This window comes from Scophthalmus maximus, chromosome 1, assembly GCF_022379125.1.
Source record: "Scophthalmus maximus strain ysfricsl-2021 chromosome 1, ASM2237912v1, whole genome shotgun sequence".
Taxonomy (NCBI): domain Eukaryota; kingdom Metazoa; phylum Chordata; class Actinopteri; order Pleuronectiformes; family Scophthalmidae; genus Scophthalmus; species Scophthalmus maximus.
This window is the reverse complement of record NC_061515.1, coordinates 25,327,350-25,344,836: the sequence shown is the minus strand read 5'-3', so window position 1 is coordinate 25,344,836 and position 17,487 is coordinate 25,327,350. Positions and strand designations below refer to the sequence as shown.

The 17,487-nt window shown below is 46.5% G+C and overlaps 3 protein-coding genes across 5 annotated transcripts; all 3 read right to left on the bottom strand.

The window, feature by feature from the left end:
- Positions 1-1,329: 1,329 nt before the first annotated feature.
- On the bottom strand, positions 1,330-7,462 carry kcnk7 (potassium channel, subfamily K, member 7). 3 transcript variants are annotated; one of them, XM_035627969.2, is made up of 4 exons: positions 6,609-7,388; positions 4,894-5,289; positions 4,130-4,448; positions 1,330-2,328 (listed from the first exon to the last, which is right to left on the bottom strand). In XM_035627969.2, exons 1-3 carry the CDS (start codon positions 6,913-6,915, stop codon positions 4,159-4,161), a joined length of 993 nt encoding a protein of 330 aa, XP_035483862.2. In that variant the 5' UTR covers positions 6,916-7,388; the 3' UTR covers positions 1,330-2,328; positions 4,130-4,158. The 3 variants fall into 3 exon arrangements, with proteins under 3 accessions (XP_035483862.2, XP_035483885.2, XP_035483855.2); XM_035627992.2 differs by lacking the exon at positions 1,330-2,328 and having other exon boundaries at positions 2,947-4,448; positions 6,609-6,980; positions 7,324-7,462; XM_035627962.2 differs by lacking the exon at positions 1,330-2,328 and having other exon boundaries at positions 2,947-4,448.
- A 65-nt stretch (positions 7,463-7,527) lies between these two features.
- Positions 7,528-13,920, bottom strand: taf6l (TAF6-like RNA polymerase II, p300/CBP-associated factor (PCAF)-associated factor). The gene is made up of 13 exons (XM_035627930.2): positions 13,762-13,920; positions 13,494-13,610; positions 11,865-12,034; positions 11,645-11,731; positions 11,394-11,544; positions 11,225-11,275; positions 10,933-11,027; positions 10,772-10,846; positions 10,383-10,603; positions 9,848-9,980; positions 9,207-9,335; positions 8,150-8,646; positions 7,528-8,067 (listed from the first exon to the last, which is right to left on the bottom strand). Exons 3-13 carry the CDS (start codon positions 12,009-12,011, stop codon positions 7,722-7,724), a joined length of 1,932 nt encoding a protein of 643 aa, XP_035483823.2. The 5' UTR covers positions 12,012-12,034; positions 13,494-13,610; positions 13,762-13,920; the 3' UTR covers positions 7,528-7,721.
- A 955-nt stretch (positions 13,921-14,875) lies between these two features.
- cth1 (cysteine three histidine 1) lies at positions 14,876-17,387 on the bottom strand. Its single transcript, XM_035628012.2, has 2 exons — positions 16,903-17,387; positions 14,876-16,159 (listed from the first exon to the last, which is right to left on the bottom strand). The coding sequence occupies exons 1-2, from the start codon at positions 16,909-16,911 to the stop codon at positions 15,203-15,205; spliced, it is 966 nt and encodes a 321-aa protein (XP_035483905.1). The 5' UTR covers positions 16,912-17,387; the 3' UTR covers positions 14,876-15,202.
- Positions 17,388-17,487: the final 100 nt, after the last annotated feature.

The window sequence follows — 17,487 nt, the reverse complement described above, 5'->3', positions numbered from 1 at the left end:
ATCAGTAACTTTATGTTCATAAGTGTAAAAAGAAAATCCATGACCAAACAAACAAAAAAACAAGTTAGAATGTAAAGTGTACAAATGTAAACATTGGTCAAAATGGACACTCTCTGGACATTGCAATGCCCCCGACTCCAAAACAGGATGCACGCCAGCCGGTTCGGTGGCCCACAGGCAGGAAGTTAACTGTTTACGAATGACACCTTGTAGTTACCAACATGACAAACCCACAGCCCCTACACCACCTCCACCCTAACCCCCGGTTCAGTTTGACACAATCCATCCACTTCCAAATTAAGAGTTTCACCGAACCATGGGGACCAGGAAATGCACTTCCCAGAATAGCTTCTCAGATAAAAATCACCCCACCATCATGGTGCCTTGGCAAAACACTAACTTAAAAAAAAAAAGCTGTTCCCAGATGTTGAGACTCCCCTCCGCTCTTCCTTCATTCTTGCTTTATTTTTACCCGCCCAGACGCAGCTGTTTCCCAGTGTTCCTGCAGAGTAAGCTGCAGGGAGGACTGAGGGACCAGGGTGGGACCACGGTGGTTAAGGGCCAATAAGGAGAACACCAGAGAGCGGCCTGGGAGACAAACATATCACTTAGCAACAGCTGGATACTGGGACAGCGAGTACTGGCATCAAACTGTGTGGGACTGCAAGTATGTGAGGCAGTACATCCAGTTGAATGAGTGTTGTCCACCTCTGGTATGAAGGAACATGCTCTTGAAATGCATCACTGGGTGAGTAATCAGATCCCCGCTGGTGTCATGGCACACAGTTCCATCTATGACCTTTGTAAATATAGCCTGGCTCAGTCAAACACCTGTGAGCTGTCCGTCACAAGCACAGACAGGCTGACAGGCAAGTGCAACAACATGAATAAAGTCACAGAACATCACGATGTCCCTGCAGCCATGACACAACAGTCCACAGTAAAGTCACTTGTACATCCTCTTAATATAGTATAAATAACACACCATGACATTCAATCATATGCCATCGAAATGACTAACTGTTGGATAAGTTTTCATGTTTTTCAAGCAAGATAAGAATAATGCTGTCTATTATATTCGCTCAAATATGACTGATTCTGATTGTTGTAAGAACAGTCAGAGTTGACTGCAACAGTATTGCTTGTAAGTGGTTGTTAAGTTGGTACCAAATAGTTTCTTGGTGGTTGCTTCAGTGTTTTAGTGCATTGGTGGGGTGTTGCTATGTAAGATGTAAGACATGCAAGACAGTTTTGCCACATTCCTAACTCCAATGAACCAAGTCAAAAATTGACCCGTAGCCTCATGGTTGGACCATTTACTGCGTTTAATTCACCCACTGTTTCCGGTCTCTCCTGCACTCTTACAATCCGATAAAGGCCAAAGGCCAAAAGATTATACAAAAAAAAAATCATAAACAACAGAAAATAAAGAGATGGATTATAAAATAACATTTGTGATTTTATTTTAGAATTGTTTTTAGCTGGTCAGGAATACATTTATGAGTTAGGTTCAGTTTAAATGCGTATACACTATCTCATTATGGTGCAGCTAATCCCATGTGTATTGTCCTGATTAGAATGTCATGTCCTGTATTTCTTCATCCATGTACACTGCAAAAAAAGGAAAGCTAAAAAATAAGACAATTCTACTTGATAAGAAATCTTGAAACAAGACAAATTCATGATCAATTCAATTATAGAAACCAGTAAAAAAAAATCCCATGCTGGCTGTTGTTATATTCTCTGGTTTGCAATATACTGTATAATCCCTAACCCTATTTCACTTGTGATGATCCTTTGTTAGTGACTAAGAGGCAGAGCTCCCCAACGAGCAGAAAATCAGACATATCTGACTCGACAGCTGCGAAATTCTCCATTGATAAAAGTTCACCAGCTCGTTTCTGGCTGTCGGTGTCAGTCCCGTCTTTGCCGCTGGGCAGGTAGCACTGTGAGCGACACCTTGCACGTTATTTAACCCATTGGCCATTGGAAGTTGTTGATCAGAGGCTTATAACGCTGGACGTCGTAGTATGACCAATAGTTGTGGGGCCAGCACCTTTGGGACAGTCCACATCCCTTGAAGCAACTGGTGATGGTCATGTGACCGAGTTGGTCTAGTAATGCTTTTGAGCGTTCGACAGTGTGTCTCAGAGGCACGACTGTGGTATTTGAGCCAGCTCTGAGGAGGCTCATGTGTCTGATGACCGGCCATCACAAGGCTGCGGTGGGGGTCAGTGACCTCTGTGTCTCTGCCAGAGCCCCGAGCTGCAGCATGGAGCAGCGAAGTGCTGGCCGGAGGAAGAGGAGGATGAAGGCTCTCAACAGTGACTAAGGAGAAAACACAACAACAACAACAAAAAACTGCCTTTTTAAAACTTCCTATTTATCTTTCTGTCATGAAAGAACTTTTACTATGTTCATTTCTGTTTGTTGGTCTCACTAACAAAAAAATATATTATGTGCAGCTAAAATATCCCAGATACCGGTGCCGCCATCTTGAGACATCACATGCTGCTACCTCAGCTAGGAGGGAACGTTCCCACAACATCGGCTAATATTAACTACAGGTTCGAGTAATGTTTGAGGGAAAAGGTTTTAATCAAATGTTCAAAGAGAATATGGAGGGATGAACTAGAAAAATACAAGTGAACCCAACACCATGCTGCTGTGGAACGGTGTATTTGGAGTGAATGCTCCTTCCGTCTAACCGCTTTACCGGGAGCTGTAACAGAGGCCTGTTGTGTTCACCTACTGTGGCCATTTGTTCCCGAGGACTATGGGAGGGTGCTGCCGTGAATCTGAGCCTGTGCCCAGCACTGCCAGCTCTCGCCCCTCCCTAGCAACACACACACGCAACACACACACGCAACACACACACACACACACACACACACACACACACACACACACACACACACACACACACACACACACACACACACACACACACACACACACACACACACACACACACACACACACACACACATTAAGACATGCATTCATTCCATCTAAGCCTTTTGAACTATTTTTTATTAGTGCATGAGAAAATATGCTGTGTATCCTTATGGATTTTTTTGCATTTTAAACTTCTAGTTTTTTTATTCCCATTCCTGTAAGGAAAAACTGAATATCCAAAAGATACCCAGACCTTGTTCAAACGGTCAGTATGTGCTGGGTTATTCCGCACCCTTCTTGTTATAAGCAGGAAGCATGTTGACGGCTTATGAGACCTCAGTGAAACACAGTCGTTCAGCAGCGTTCAGGCACTTAAATGATCTAAGTCTCTCAGTCTGTACAGCTGTGACACCTTGTGGTCAGTATTTTTATATAAGCTGCCTGCTCATGTGAGCAAGGTCAGTCGACCCTTTCAATGGTTTTCAGTCAGAAATGTAATGCCAGAGACTCAGTCAGCAAAAGTGAACATTTAGAAAAGTGTCAGCAGTTGGTTTCCTAAGTTGAGTATGAAGAGATGCAGTTGTACTTGATTACCTTTTCCCATAGTAACGGGCAGAAAGAAGGTTATACTACCATTTTTTTTGTTTACAATTTACAGAGCCAGGCCTGAGCCGAAAGAAATTCGATTTTTATCAGCACACACAGAACCGACAGCTAGCGGGCCGCGAGGAAATATTTGCTGATTTTTACAAAAATGATATTGGATTTAAATTGCCTACTGCCCCTTTAATGACTCACAATTGAACGCTGGACCTCACGTCCAGAAGAAGCTGAAAAGCCTTTTTGATCTACCATGGTTTCCTGAAGAACAAGAATTTGGTATAAGTGGGTAGATTTCATAAAGACCGTTTTAAGAACCTGTCATGGAAGATTCCTTATTATGGAATAAGGTTATTTTGAACAGTGTAAAAAAGAGGAGTTGTTGTAGCCCACAGCTAAGCCTCTGACTCCATAGCAACATTACACTACCTGTCACCAAAGCATCATGAAAACTGTAGTTCCGAAAAAAGGAGCATGATAGTCCCCCAAACAAGAGTAGGACCCAGAATAGTAATATCAGGAGTGGGGAAACTTAAGGAGGGGACACCAACTTTGAAATACTGTGAAATCATTCAGTGTTTTTATTCATGAGCTACAGTATGTTGCCGGAAGATGAAATGTGGCCACTGACCTACAATCGATGCACTTGAGAGTTGTAAGTCAGAGCTGTGAGGGTCGGGTGTTTTCAAGAGTTGAGGTTTTAGGTCCCTGCAGGTCTGAACATGGGCTCATCAGCTGGAACGGAGCGGAGGAGATAGTACACACGGACTGGGAGTACTGGGGCTCCTCCGCACAGTTGTCCTCACTCAATGTCAATTCGCTGAGATGGACTCCGTCCAGCTGTGCGCGATCCGAGCCGGAGAAGAGCCTCATCGCCACACTGACCTGGGGAACCTGCAAAACAGTATCCCTGAAGGTAAGGATCAGCACCAGGCCCACCAGCAGGTAACCTGTGAAGAGAAGGAGTTGTCGTTCTCCAATCAGTACAAAAATGAATGTTCAGATTGTCAACAAGCAAATCTAAATCTTTCCGTAAAGGGGGGGGGGGGAATTATTTTATACATATCTTTGGATTTCTCTGTGAACCATCATTGTTAATATAATGATATCATGACATGAATGAAAAGAATCTGGCGGGTGCATAACCAAGGTGTGTGCTACATACACACCCCCAATAATTTTCTGGTCAATACAGGCTTTAGATTATCACTCTGTTATTGGCAGATGTCTTGAGAAAAAAAAGTTTTTGTTGACTTCAAACTTTTGACCAATCTGGAGATACTCTCCCAAGACACACACACACACACACACACACACACACTACACACACTACACACGCACACTACACATGCACACACTACACCTTAAGCTTTATTCTTATGTGGTGTGTCTTACATGTGGTGAGGAGTTTGAGTGTGTCTTTGGCCAGGGGCCCCCAGCTCTCCCCCAGAGAGGCTCCTCCCTCGCCAACGGTGCTCAGGGTGACAAAGCAGAAAAAAAGGGCGTCCACGAAGCTCCAGTCAGGCTCCACCATACAGACCAGCAGGGCAGGGAGGAAGAAGAGGAGGAGGAGGAGGAGCACAGAGAGGAGGCTGGCGTGGACGAGGGCGGCCCGGGCGTAGGGTAAGGCCCAGTGAGTGTGCAGGCGTTGGACAGGGGAGTGGGTGACAACCGGGAGGAGCATGTTGGAGAGACGCGACAGGAGGAACAGGGTGGAGGGGATCCCCAGGGCGCAATAAAAGATGCAAAAAAGTTTGCCGTCGTCCGATTTGGGGGTGTACGAGTCAGAACCTGAGGAAGAAGGGAGGAGACGCATCCATCCAGCTGCTTGTCTCTCATCCAACCGTAATAAACTTCTACCACAAGACCATTTGTTCTTCATGATTAACAGTTTATCCATGTGACGTCTTAAAGAAGAAAACTTTGGGCCATAAAACCAGCCTACTTCTAAAAGAAAGACAAACTTACGCCTATCTCTGCCAAGGCCCCTTAAATTCAATCAAGCCACACCAAATTGAACACACTCATAGAAATCAGTTCCCCTAAAAATGCCTGATTTGTTTCATCTGGATCCATGAAATATATATTCCCTGGAAAATCTGTGAACATGCCCCAGAAAAACACCCAATCTCACAATGAAGAAAGTGATAAAAAAAATCCCTGGATCCACCCGTTTGTACGGATACACGCCAAAATGTAACGGGTTTCTGTCTTGGCCCATGTCCCATCCTTCCACCACAGTTTAGTGAAAATCTATTGTTTGTGTGATCCTGCTGCCAAACAAACCATCTCATCCATCTCACACTTCTGTTTTTATTCTAGAGGTGAACTTTAATTAACTTTGAGTAGCTCTTTTGTGGCTTTTCGCAGCTTCTCATTGCCTTCCGCAGTTGATGGATTTTGTTCTATTGTCATTTGTCTTTCTGTAGTTGTCACGTGTTGACAACTGAGCAAACTCATTCCACTGAGGAATGTGTGAAGAGAGTAACAGCTCTGGAAAATGAAAGTAAAAGCTCCTTTAAATTCAGACTTTTCCTTCACACTGAGCAGTTTTGATAATCTATAAATTAGGCTACCTCTGCCAAGGAGGTGAAATGTTTTTATCCGTATGTTGGTTGGTTGGTTTGTCAGAGGTCTACACAAACACCCTGGAACAGATTTCCACAAAACTTGGTGGAAGGATGGGGCATGGGTCAACAAAGAACCTGTTACATTTGGCCGTCAATCGAGAAAAAGGAGGCGGTTCCGGGAAGGTTTCATCTCCTTCTTCATTGTTGTGAGATTGGCTCTTTTTTTCACAGATCTCCCAGGGACCAATGCATTTATCTTGATGAAAGAAATCGGGCACATAAAGGGCATTGATATCTATGAGTGTGTGTGCAATTTGGTTCTGGCTTGGTTGAATTGAAGTTGACCGTGGGGCCTTGGCAGGCGCATGTGCTCTGCCACAGAGCGGCTCTAGCGGCTCAGATATGAGGATTTGCTGTTTTCGTGTCATTGTAAACGTAACATTTGGCCATTTCTCCCATCATTCTACTGACTTATCGCGGATGACTGGGAGGGTAATCAGCTCTTTCATCGATGGGATACATATCTGCGCCGCCTCTTACCCATGGTGGTCAGGGTGACGATGACGAAGTAGAGGGATGAGGCGAAGTCGAGGCGTCCCTGTTCTGCGTCGGCGGCGAGCACCCTCCCCAGCAGCTCGCTCAGCTCGCCCTCCTCCACGCAGGGGTGCCCCCGCAAGAAGGAGCGCCGCAGCTCCTCCACCTCCGCCCTCATCTCCCTCTCCAGCGGCTCCTCCACCACGCTGAACACCGCGCCCCCCAGCAGGACAAAGAGCAGGTAGCAGACGGCCAGGCAGGTGAACGCATTGGCTCGAATCGACAGTCGCAGTGAAGACATTTGCCGGGCCATTGTTGCTGCTGGCGGTTCCCAGTCTCTTTACAGACTGCAACCTGACACTGGAAGCTGGTCATGGCCTGAAATATTTACAAAGGCGCAGAGTGGGTGACAAACACCGGCCCATTCAGACGGGTTTTAAAGTATATCTCAGGTGCAGTTTTTCCACAAAAGACCCCTAAACTAAAACCGAGAAGTCTCGTAGTACGACTCAATGATTCCAGTGATCATAAATCAAACGTTTCCTTTTTTCTTTAATTCTCTGCATCCCTGCTAAGTCAACACATCTGGCGTTGGGACGAGACACAGACAGCGTGGACACTGCCACCTGTTTTAATCTTTTTTGTTGTTGTTGTTGTTGTTGCAGTTTTCTTCCTAAAAGTTTCTATAGTTTGGCGTCAGGAAAATGGAAAATGTTCTCACCGTCTGCGTTCTTATAGGCCTCCATGTGTCCAACTGTACAAAGCCCAAGTTAACCAAAACGTGGATGGACAATGCTGTTGAAGCGTTGCAGATTTTCAACCCCTGCATCACTCCACGTCAAAACTCCTCTGTAGATTAATTTTTTTAAATATCGAAAAATTCTGATTGCTTCAGTTTGAGGAGAGGCAGTGAGAAGTCTGGAGATGAGAAAGTCTTTCAGGTTTTAATAGAATTGTTTTCCAAATAATAAAACAGAATCTGTACAACTTTCAACTATGAAAACATCATCACAAAAGACCAAAATATTGGGAGTTTAAGAGGGAAAAATTAATTTTGAAGTATTTACAGGTTTATAGCAGTGAAGCAGTGTGAAGAGGTCAGTTTCTGTTGGCTGGTCCCTAGAGAGGCAAGTGAAGAGAGTAACAGGAACATGCCCAGCGGCGCACAGGTCTGCCCACCCTGCCGATGACGGGCAGTTTGTGGGCGTAGGCACGCGGTGGGACGGCAGAGAGAGGTGGAGTCGGGGCAAAAGTGGTCTGGAAAGGGCGGCGGCCCTGGCAACGACGGCCCATTTGCCGGCCGCCAATGAGAAAGGTGAAGGCTGGAATTCCGGCCTGAGGAGAGGTGAAGCGAGCTTTGGGGAAGACGTCGCGAGACAGACCCGCCGGACGCTGACCCGAACGCGACGAGCACGATCGGGAGCGCTGGACGGAGGAGGTGGAGGTGGAGGAGCGAGTCAGGGACCTGATGGAGAAAAGAATGTCAGGAACATTCAATCAACAGAATGATGTCAGTTAGACAAAGAGTTAGAAATGTTTGCTTTTACCTCCCTGGTCCCGTAGCGGCCAGGCTAGGCGGGGCCGGGTCGGTGCGAGGACTCCCGTCGTGCCGGGGGCTGATGTTGAGGTTGGCGGTGAGCTGTGGCATCTTACGAGTGGTGTCAGGGTTGGAGGCGGGGCCAGGGGCTTCCTTCCTGGCTTCGCCGAGCTGGGACGGGGCGTAGGGCGGGTAGCTGCCGAACCCTGGTCCGGTACTGAACCTGACAGCCAGGCTGTCGCCGAAGAAGGAGTAGAGCTCACAGTACATGGCAGGGAGAGGGACCGGCGTCCACTCCTCCCAGGGACAGCCCGCCCCGCCCGCCTGGAGGTGGCTCGCTATTCCGAGGGCAGCCTCAGACAGAGGCTCTGGAGGGGGGCTGAGTCCAGGGGAGCTCACCCTGTAACCCATAGCACCCACCACAGAGCCAGTGTGACCGCTTGAGCCTCCCTCTGCGGGCTGGGACAGGGACAGAGCCTTCATCTTCAACAGGCGCTCTACTGCCACCTGCAGGACAGACGGGACAACACTTTATTGCACTTTTTATGTACATATTGAGATAAATATATTTATTGCACTTAAATTAGTAGCGTTTGTACCCTTTAAATTATTGTTATGTGTGAGTGAACCTGTGGATATATCCACCCATCTATACTGACAAATGTGTAAGGGAAGTGTAACCAGTCAGCCTCTATATTTTCTTTAATAATTTCTCTCGACTATAAATACTGCGATGAATATTCATGATCCCCAAAAGATTACTTTTTTTCTCTTGTGCAACCGTGAGAACAAAATGTCAAGGTTGCTTTCCAGAAAACATAAAGCAGCAAACTTTTGTTCATGGTCTTAAATGAAAAACAGCCGCAAGGTTTTTAAATAAAATTTTAACAAACAACTCATCTTGATGGATAATGACCCATGGAGGTTAGAAACCTGGAACTTCTCACTTGTCAGTTCAGTGATGACGAGGATGAGAGGTGAGACATGTTCAAGAAACAAGAGCAAATCATGTTGCCTATGTGCACATTTTACACTCATCAGGATGTCTGTGTCGCTGCAGCACTGACCAGAATGGCTCCGTAGACCTTGTGTCCATCTGCTTTGACCTGAGCGTTGGAAACGGAATAATCATCGAGCACGGCCTGAAGGTTGGCCCAGTAGGCAGGAAGATGTGGAAAGAGAACTCTCTCGACAGCCTGCCCACAGACACACGCAAGGTTCATTCACAGATTGGAGTGGAGAGCAGGCCACAAGATGACAGGTGAGCATATAATCGTAAATAAAAAATTATAGATTTACAGCAATGAAATGGAGTCAGTCTCTCGTGTAGATCTCAAGGTTTCCGAAGATACTAAATATTTCACACTGATTCTATCAGAAATGTGCATAAAGATTCACAAGACATGAAGGACATTTCATTTTCACAATAAAACTGTTTGAATTAATGACGGCATCAGTGAAGTGTTGGAGCAGGCACATGGAGAACACAAGTGAAAATATCACTCTGTAAAAAGACATCCCAAAGGAAAATCTAAGACTAATAAGTTTTCCACATTTTTAACATTTTATTTACAATTCAGTCGAAGGCCTCTTAACTCTCAGTCAACCTTCACTGTTGGGCTGAAAAGTGGTGTCAGTGTAGACTGACTCCTCTAAAGCAGAAACACCAGATTCATAAGAGTCACAGATGGAAGCAGTAAATACATACTTTCCATCCCAGAGCGTGAAGCCCCACCACGGCTCCGTAGTGGGAGCAGAGTGGTCTCACTGGATCCGACAGAACCTTCTGGAGCGACAGCAGGATCTGATGGTAGAGGCCACTCACCAGGTCCCCGTGAGTCCTGCGGGGAAGAGACCATCAAGAAAGAGTGTCATCAGGAGAGGACCAGGAATAGGTCTTTTTCGCCACATTTTTAAATGCTTACCTAAAAACACAATAGAACGGATATTTTTATCTTAGGTAAGCATTTAAAATTGTGGGCGGAAAAGACGTTTTTCGGCGGTCCCCCCTGCAACGGTGAGACTCCGGCTTTCGCCACTTCCACTTCTCCTCCAAACGACATCGCTGATCACCATCTCCATAAGGTAACATATTAACTATGCATAAGTAACTCATAGAACCCCATTTCAAAATCACTGAACTATCCCTTTAACTACTAAAAATGTCCATTTTGGATATTCATTCAAAAATGATTGTCCGTACGGCCTGTGAACAACCTTGCTGCCACCTGCGATGTGCTCACCAGAAGATGTGGCTCAGCAGCAGCGCGGCGTAGTCCCTGAGGGTCCAGTGGTCGTTGAGCGGGTTGATGGAAGCAGCCAGCGGCTCCAGGATGCAGTACATGACGCTGGAGACCAGGCTCCGGACGTACGACCCCAGGTACAGGTAGGGGTTCTGCACCAGGCTCTTCACCATGTGGAGGAGTCTGTTGAGCTGCTCCAGGTCGTGGCTCACCGACTTCACCTGGACACAAACGCCCAAAGGATCAAGGATGACAACCCCACAAAAAGATGGTAGTATTTTGTCTCCCAGTTGGCAGACAGCACCGGATTAAGCAGCTGGTATCTGCCAGACACCCGTTGTAGGCATATCATTTTTGGAAAGTTGTATTGGTGCATCTGGAAAACGTACCCCACTGATGACATAAACAAAGTACGGTAGTAAAGCAGCAATCTTGGCGTTGGACTGGAGGTCCAGCAGAGCCACCTGAGACAACACAGGAGAAAAATGTAAGAAGGGGCACGTTGTTCAGCCGTACTGGATGTGTCAGCCTGCGTTCAGCAGTAGTATACCTTCATCAGGTGAGGGTCCTCTCCCAGGATGGCCCGCGTGATTTGCTGGTAGTACTTCAATAGGTCGTCTGACAGAGACTGCACTGCGGTGGGAACTGTGGCCATTCAACAGTGAGGTCAGAACAACTGCTCCCTCCAACACACTCACGGGCAGAAATCAGTTGGGATACAGTGATAAATTTCTGATATGTAGCTAGAACGCTCATCTGGATGATTTAAACAGTGTTTTAGTTGGACTAAACACCAAACTATGTTTCAGTGTGGATGTAGCCACAGTATGGTAGAGGCTTACCCGTCCCTTGAGGCTCCAGGTTACCTTTCCCATCCAGGTACGACACGTTCACTGACACGAAAAGAGAAGAAAACAGGAGAAATTACTTGTAGAGACATATACATCAGGGATGTTTAGCTGTGTCTAGGATACCTTTGTCTGTAGTCTGTTCCAGTACAGCGGGTCATACCTCGAACCATGGTCTCAGCACAACCTTTGGGAATGTTGGTGGCCAGAGCCAACTCGACCAGGTTTACGTCCCGATCCTCGATGAAGAAAAGCTCTCCTTCTTTCGCTGAACGGAAAGGCAGAGCATCCTGCGCCCCGTAGCCACAAACAGCCTGGTGAACACGATGAGCTTGAGGTCAGAGACTCCGACAATACTGACACACTCCTGACACACTACTGACCAGGGGAAAGCATCACAGCTCAGACACTAACCTCCACATTGCTCCAGTGCAGAGCTCTGTTGAAGTCCTCCACCGTCAGCTTCCTCCTCTTGGCGTGTCTCATGAACTGTGAGCTGCTCTGTGTGGCCCCCAATAACACAAAGGCAACATGAATAACTCATAATCATTTATCTGTGTGTTTTGTACAGATTTAGAACATTGTGAACACTTGACAATGGCCACGCTATCCGCGCTGTAGGAAAGGCACTGACCTGTGCTGCCTCCCTGAGCCGGTAACACACATCCTCAGCCAGAAGAGCAGCCACGTCGTCGCCGAGCTCCACGCCTGAACTCTCGGCCATGAATTTGACGGACTCTCGGGAAATCTCGGCGAAGCGGCGCTCCTCCCGGTCCGCCATGCTCACAGCGGCCTCTCAAGACACTGGCAGGGAAACACCACAACAAGTTAACATAAAAATACAAGTCTAGCCTGATTTACAGCGAACTACAGCTCCCACAATGCATGGTGATTTTGTGACCCGCGGTCAATAGCACCTGAAGAGCGGATAGCGGAGGAGAGGGACGAGCACAGCACAGACGCAAGAGGACGGGAAGAGACTGGCTGCAGCCGGGGACGCCAGCTGGTCGCAGAGACGGACCAGAGAGTTGCAACGCAACGAACACGCAGCAGCAGAGTGAGGAGGAGCTCTACCACGCGGTGTGAGTAACCTCTGGGAACTGTGACACTCTGGCGCTTGGATACGGCGGTTCTGAAACACGTGTTGTGCGTGTGCACCACACTGGCAGTGTTTTCTGTGCCTCAGGTGCGGCGTCCAGCGTGTGCACGTGCAGTGGACCCCAGGAAGGACCCGCACAGGACGTGCGACAGGAGAGAACCCCCTTTCGCCTGGCTATTTCATCCCCCTCCTTTATTGAAAGACTTGTTACGTGGACTTTCAGTTCTTGATTTCTTTTACTGGACCCCTTTTAGCCCACATATAATATTATTATTTTAAGTGGTTTTAGCCCTTTGACTTGTTGTGCCAACAATAACTATAAAATTCATTATTCCATATGCCCTCTGCAAAGCTCCCCCGCATCCATTTGGTTTTGTATAATGTCACACCTGTCACATATGTTCTTAGTAGCTCACAAAGTTAATGTAATACCTTGATGATATTTGTCTTTGTTATTCACGTGTAACGTTTGATCTTTGATTGATGGAGTAATGTGGCTTTGTTAACCTGATAAATGAAAGTGACTTTTTTGCTATAATAACACAAAGCAATGTGCTTACATATTTATTTATTTATACATTTACGTAAATGCATGTACAACATTTGCACACTTGAACCTTCACACTAAATAATAATCGAATGCAGACATATACTTAACAATATGTTATGGAGCAGTTACAAACGGCCCTTTTGAGGGGACAACCATAATCAAACTGATCGTACTGGTGCACCACTTCCATCCCGAATTGATCTAAACATATATCGGATTCTTTAAACGTATCGACTTCCGGGTGAACACGTTCTGCATTAGTGACAAAAGCACTTTTTGAGTTGATGTTTCACACAGTGTAGCATCATGCTAGCTAACTGAACCCCGGGTTCCGTCTATCGCCTGGAGTAGACAGTTTAATACGCACGTAGGGCGGTGATAAAACTTGCTTTGGCGCAGAGACAACTGCTAATGTTCAGTGTCGACTGTTGTATTCTTTAAAAAAGAAAAGAAAAATAAGTTACATTGATGGGAAACAACCAAACAATAGGTGCGAAGTGTCTGAGCCATTGCACCAATCACCTAACGTCGAGATGATGCGCTAACACGTAGCTGTCTACGAACTGCAGCGGAAGACGCCACGTGACTTGTTACATACGTGAATTAGACTTTACCTTCTTCGCGTGAACGGCTGCAGCTGAACTTCCATATATCTTCAAGTCAGAAGGGGGAGGTTTCCCTCAGCGCAGCCGCTCTCCACCGTGGACTGAACGCGATCATCTACACACACGCTGCAAGTAAGAGTCAAGATAGCGAACATGAGAGCACGGCATCCGTCAAACTCTTCAAAATAAAGGACACGGCCAGGTCCTTGGTGTTCATTGTTGAAAATCAAATGAGGTAATGCAGACTGGACAAATATGAAGTTGTCACGTTATTTACCACATAGTTGAATTGGTCTCAACGTCGTGCTTTTATTCGCAGTTAGCCGCCATCATCATGTCTCCCGACGTCTGTCGCACACCTCACGTCAACCTGCGACCCACATGGTCTGGTGCGTTCGAGTACATCCGTACATCTCACTACAGAAGTTATTCTTTAAAAAAAAACACTTCATACAAGTGAAATTAGTTTGTCTAAAACCTCACGACATGCGGTTTGACTGACTAACTTGATCCTGCTAGTGCTGGAGCTACTTTTTATATTTTTTTCAAGCTGTCAACCACTACAAAAGTTCGTGTACAAAACGTACCTTCAAAAAAACAATTTTTCAGAGAAAATTCATGTTAGTGGTTTATATCCAACTACATAGGCATGTCGGTCTGCTATATTTTAAATTGATACATTTATTGATTACCAAAAATCGCGTTGCTGTCGCTCTGAATAATGTATTCTAATTGTGCACCAAGAACTTTCAGGAACTACATGAGTCACGTGACGTGCACGCATTTTGGACTTCCGTTGTCGCTACTCTCTCAGCGGCTCTGGACTGGGTATCTGGCTGTGATCGCTCACCTCGCACTTAGCCTACTCTGGAGCAGCTTAACCATTAAGCACAAGTTAACATGGTGATTTACCCCGGTAAGAAGAGAACCAGCTTCGTAGGACAAACAAAACAGGGAACTCTATCTGCTTCGTAGGACAGGCCTCGGGTCATTAATGTGCTGCACTCCTCCCTCTACTTCCAGGATGCTAGAACTTGTTCCCACAAGATCGTTTGTCCAACACTGATGTTGGAGGTTAATTGTGGTGTTGAGCTGGCCAATCAAGTTCTTCCACAACACAGCTTGGAAAACCCTATGGACTCATGTTTGGTGCACAGGAGCATCATTTAAGCAGGAAAGGGACACAAGACCAAGTTGCCTAAAAATGCCAAATACTGTAGTTGGAAGACTTCACTGCTGGAATGTTGCCCAATATCCCCGTCACCCTGGAATTCATTGTCTCGTGAGCCATTTTGCTACCACAGCGTCAAATACCGCTTGAATTTGGTCCCAATGTATTACACAGCACTGGAATCCAACATAGCCTAATAACTATACATTAAACACGAGGGTTAGAGATTAAAATAGTTTATTCACAATGCTGAGGTCAGACATTTCATTTACCAAGTTCATTAATAATGTATATACAATAGTTAAAACATTAATAAACCTCATAGCTGAACCGGTAATAGGAGAAGAACTATTCCATACCCTCTGATCTACAACTGAGCAGTTCAAGGCCTGCTTGACCTGCTAACATGCACTCAAGTCATGCAAATTGCAATTTAAAAAAACCAAAAAACTCTTGGCAGAAGTTAAAATAATTAATAAAAAATATATAATAATTGAGCTGTGGTGTTCCAACTGATGCTGGTTCCGACAACAACAACCACCTTCAGTTAGACTGCCCTGTTTTCCCAGATCTCCTGGGCCTTGCTGGTCTCGAGCTGCTGCAGGTGGAGGGCCAGTGGCAGCAGCAGATCACTCAGGTGCTGGCTGGAGAAGGTGAAGGCATTGTGGGCTGTAGCCTCAGCAGGTGGGGTGGGGAGGGGAGGGGTTGATGGAGGGGAGGAGGAGGTTGAAGAGCTTGAGCTAAAGAGGGAGGAGGGGCAAGGTGAACCTGAGCTACCCAGGGACTGCTGGGTGTAGGGAAATCTTGCCCGACTCTGGTCAGAGTTTTTGATCTTGCTGGGGAGGCCGTGCTGGAAGCGACAGCGTGTGCCATACAGGCAGAAGCCAAAGGAGCTGAAGGTACGGCACAGAGCTCCCCGAGGCTTCCACTCCTTGGTCTGCGGTTGGATTTGGGGGCTGAGAGCGGAGGGAGCCTTCTCGACAACATCAGGAGACTCAAGACCACTACTGACATCTCCACCCTCGATGTGCAGGAAGTTGCAGCGAGTGCCGAACGGACAGACCCCGAAGGACCGAAAGGTGCGGCATGGGATGTTCCTGCGGCGACGCTGGGCAGGGCGCTGCTCGGTGGAGCTGTGCACAAACAGACAGCGGCTGCCATAGTAGCAGTAGCCTGTGGTGTGGTAGCTGCGACACAACTCCGTCTTGTACTTTGGGTGGCGGAAGGGAACGTGGAGCTCGTGGAGGCCGTGGGCAAACTGGCAGCGCTCTGCATACTTGCAGAACCCTGTAGCGGAGTAGCTGGTGCAGAGCTCAGTCTTGTAGCGGGTGGAGCAGACCCAGGGGATGAGGGGTGGGGTGGAGCACGCCGCCAGGGGAAGCAGGGCCTTAGCTAGAGAGAGGCCTCCTCCATCAGCATCTCCATCCATTTCCTCACTGGACAGCAGGTTGTCCACCAGCACCTCATCTTGACAGGAAGGCAGGAACAGATCATCACTACTGGTCTGAAAAATAAAGAGACATTTTAAGTTTGACCAAAGCATTGAACAATAAAGTCCCGTCTCAGTTTCTGAACTGGCATCTGTTCATTTAGCTTGTTGCAGTGAATATTTGAGTTTCGAAAAAAGCTGCATGTTCATGAGACTTGCGTCCACACCAAGCCCAATCAGAAGTTAGTCAAATCACAGGAGTGTCATCATTTTTAAAGTCAGTTCTTATAGCGTTCATCCACAGCATTCTCAGTTACCGTCCATCCAACGCCAAATGACCAAGGAGTGAGATTTATTCGTCAATATTGCAAACTCAAAAGTTAAGACTCTGGAACAGATAAGGACCATAATGCAACTTAATGATGTGAAAGCAGTAAGCCATTAAGTGGCCATAATTTTTGAACTCCCTTTCAAGCAAATTACTTTTGGTTTCATTGGATCAGAATGTCTTCTCCACGGTATCTCTCATTTAAGGTTCCTTCAGTCATTTGTTGGGGTGAGGTGGAGGATTAAATCCAAAGGACTGCACTAATCCCCCCCCCATTCATTACCCAACAGATCAAATATCACTGAACTTTAATTTGTTGTGTCACACAGGATTACTCTGCATCAAGTGTACTTACATTTACATTAAACATTTTAAAAGATAACCAAATATTTAGTTGTTTTTTTTTAATAAAAAAAAACAAACAATAGAAAGAAACTAGTTAGGGGAGCTGAGAAGTCACACGTTTCGAACTAGCGTGTTACCGACGTACCTCAAACATAGCTGCGGTCGGATGAAGTTCCGTTGGCGCTGGTTGCGGAGGGTCAGTCCCGGTTGTTTTGTTTTGGGTTTTTTTTAAAAAACAAAAAAGCAGCAGCCTCGTGTCCGGTCCAAACCGCAGGTGAGCCGCTGACTTCCAGCCACAGTGTGCACACGTCCTGTTCCGTATGGGAGTCGCGAGCGAAGGCGCCTCGTTGACCGTGCGTCCTTCTTTTAAACCGCCGCTCGCTCGCTTTCAACGAGCGTCAGGTGTGCTCGAGCTGACGTCAGAGGGCTGTGATGGAGCGGCCAATCGCCTGCCCTCGCGTGGGCGTGTGTATTATCCGCGTGTGGGTTTTTTTTTGTCCACTGACATTTATTTAAAGCCGTTCATGGTCCCTCCGTGAAACAATCTTTACAGTATCTCAGGGAGAAGGGGGGAAAAAAGGTCTTCAGCATCAACCCCTTTCGGTACATTATGTAAAGATTGTATTGGGAGCAGTAGAGGCTACCATTCATCTCAGTCATGTCCTTGTTAGTGTACGGCGACTTTTGAACATTCTCGTTTGATCAACACTAGAAACATCGGCTACCTGTG

Coding starts and splice junctions, on each gene's coding strand:
- taf6l (XM_035627930.2), bottom strand. CDS start 12,011: ATGGCGGACCGGGAGGAGCGCCGCTTCGCCGAGATTTCCCGAGAGTCC. Junction 11,545..11,644: donor TGCACTGGAGCAATGTGGAG/GTTAGTGTCTGA, acceptor CGTGTTCACCAG/GCTGTTTGTGGCTACGGGGC. Junction 9,336..9,847: donor TTCACGCTCTGGGATGGAAA/GTATGTATTTAC, acceptor GTCTGTGGGCAG/GCTGTCGAGAGAGTTCTCTT.
- kcnk7 (XM_035627992.2), bottom strand. CDS start 6,915: ATGGCCCGGCAAATGTCTTCACTGCGACTGTCGATTCGAGCCAATGCG. Junction 5,290..6,608: donor CGTCACCCTGACCACCATGG/GTAAGAGGCGGC, acceptor CTTCTTCCTCAG/GTTCTGACTCGTACACCCCC. Junction 4,449..4,893: donor ACTCAAACTCCTCACCACAT/GTAAGACACACC, acceptor TTCTCTTCACAG/GTTACCTGCTGGTGGGCCTG.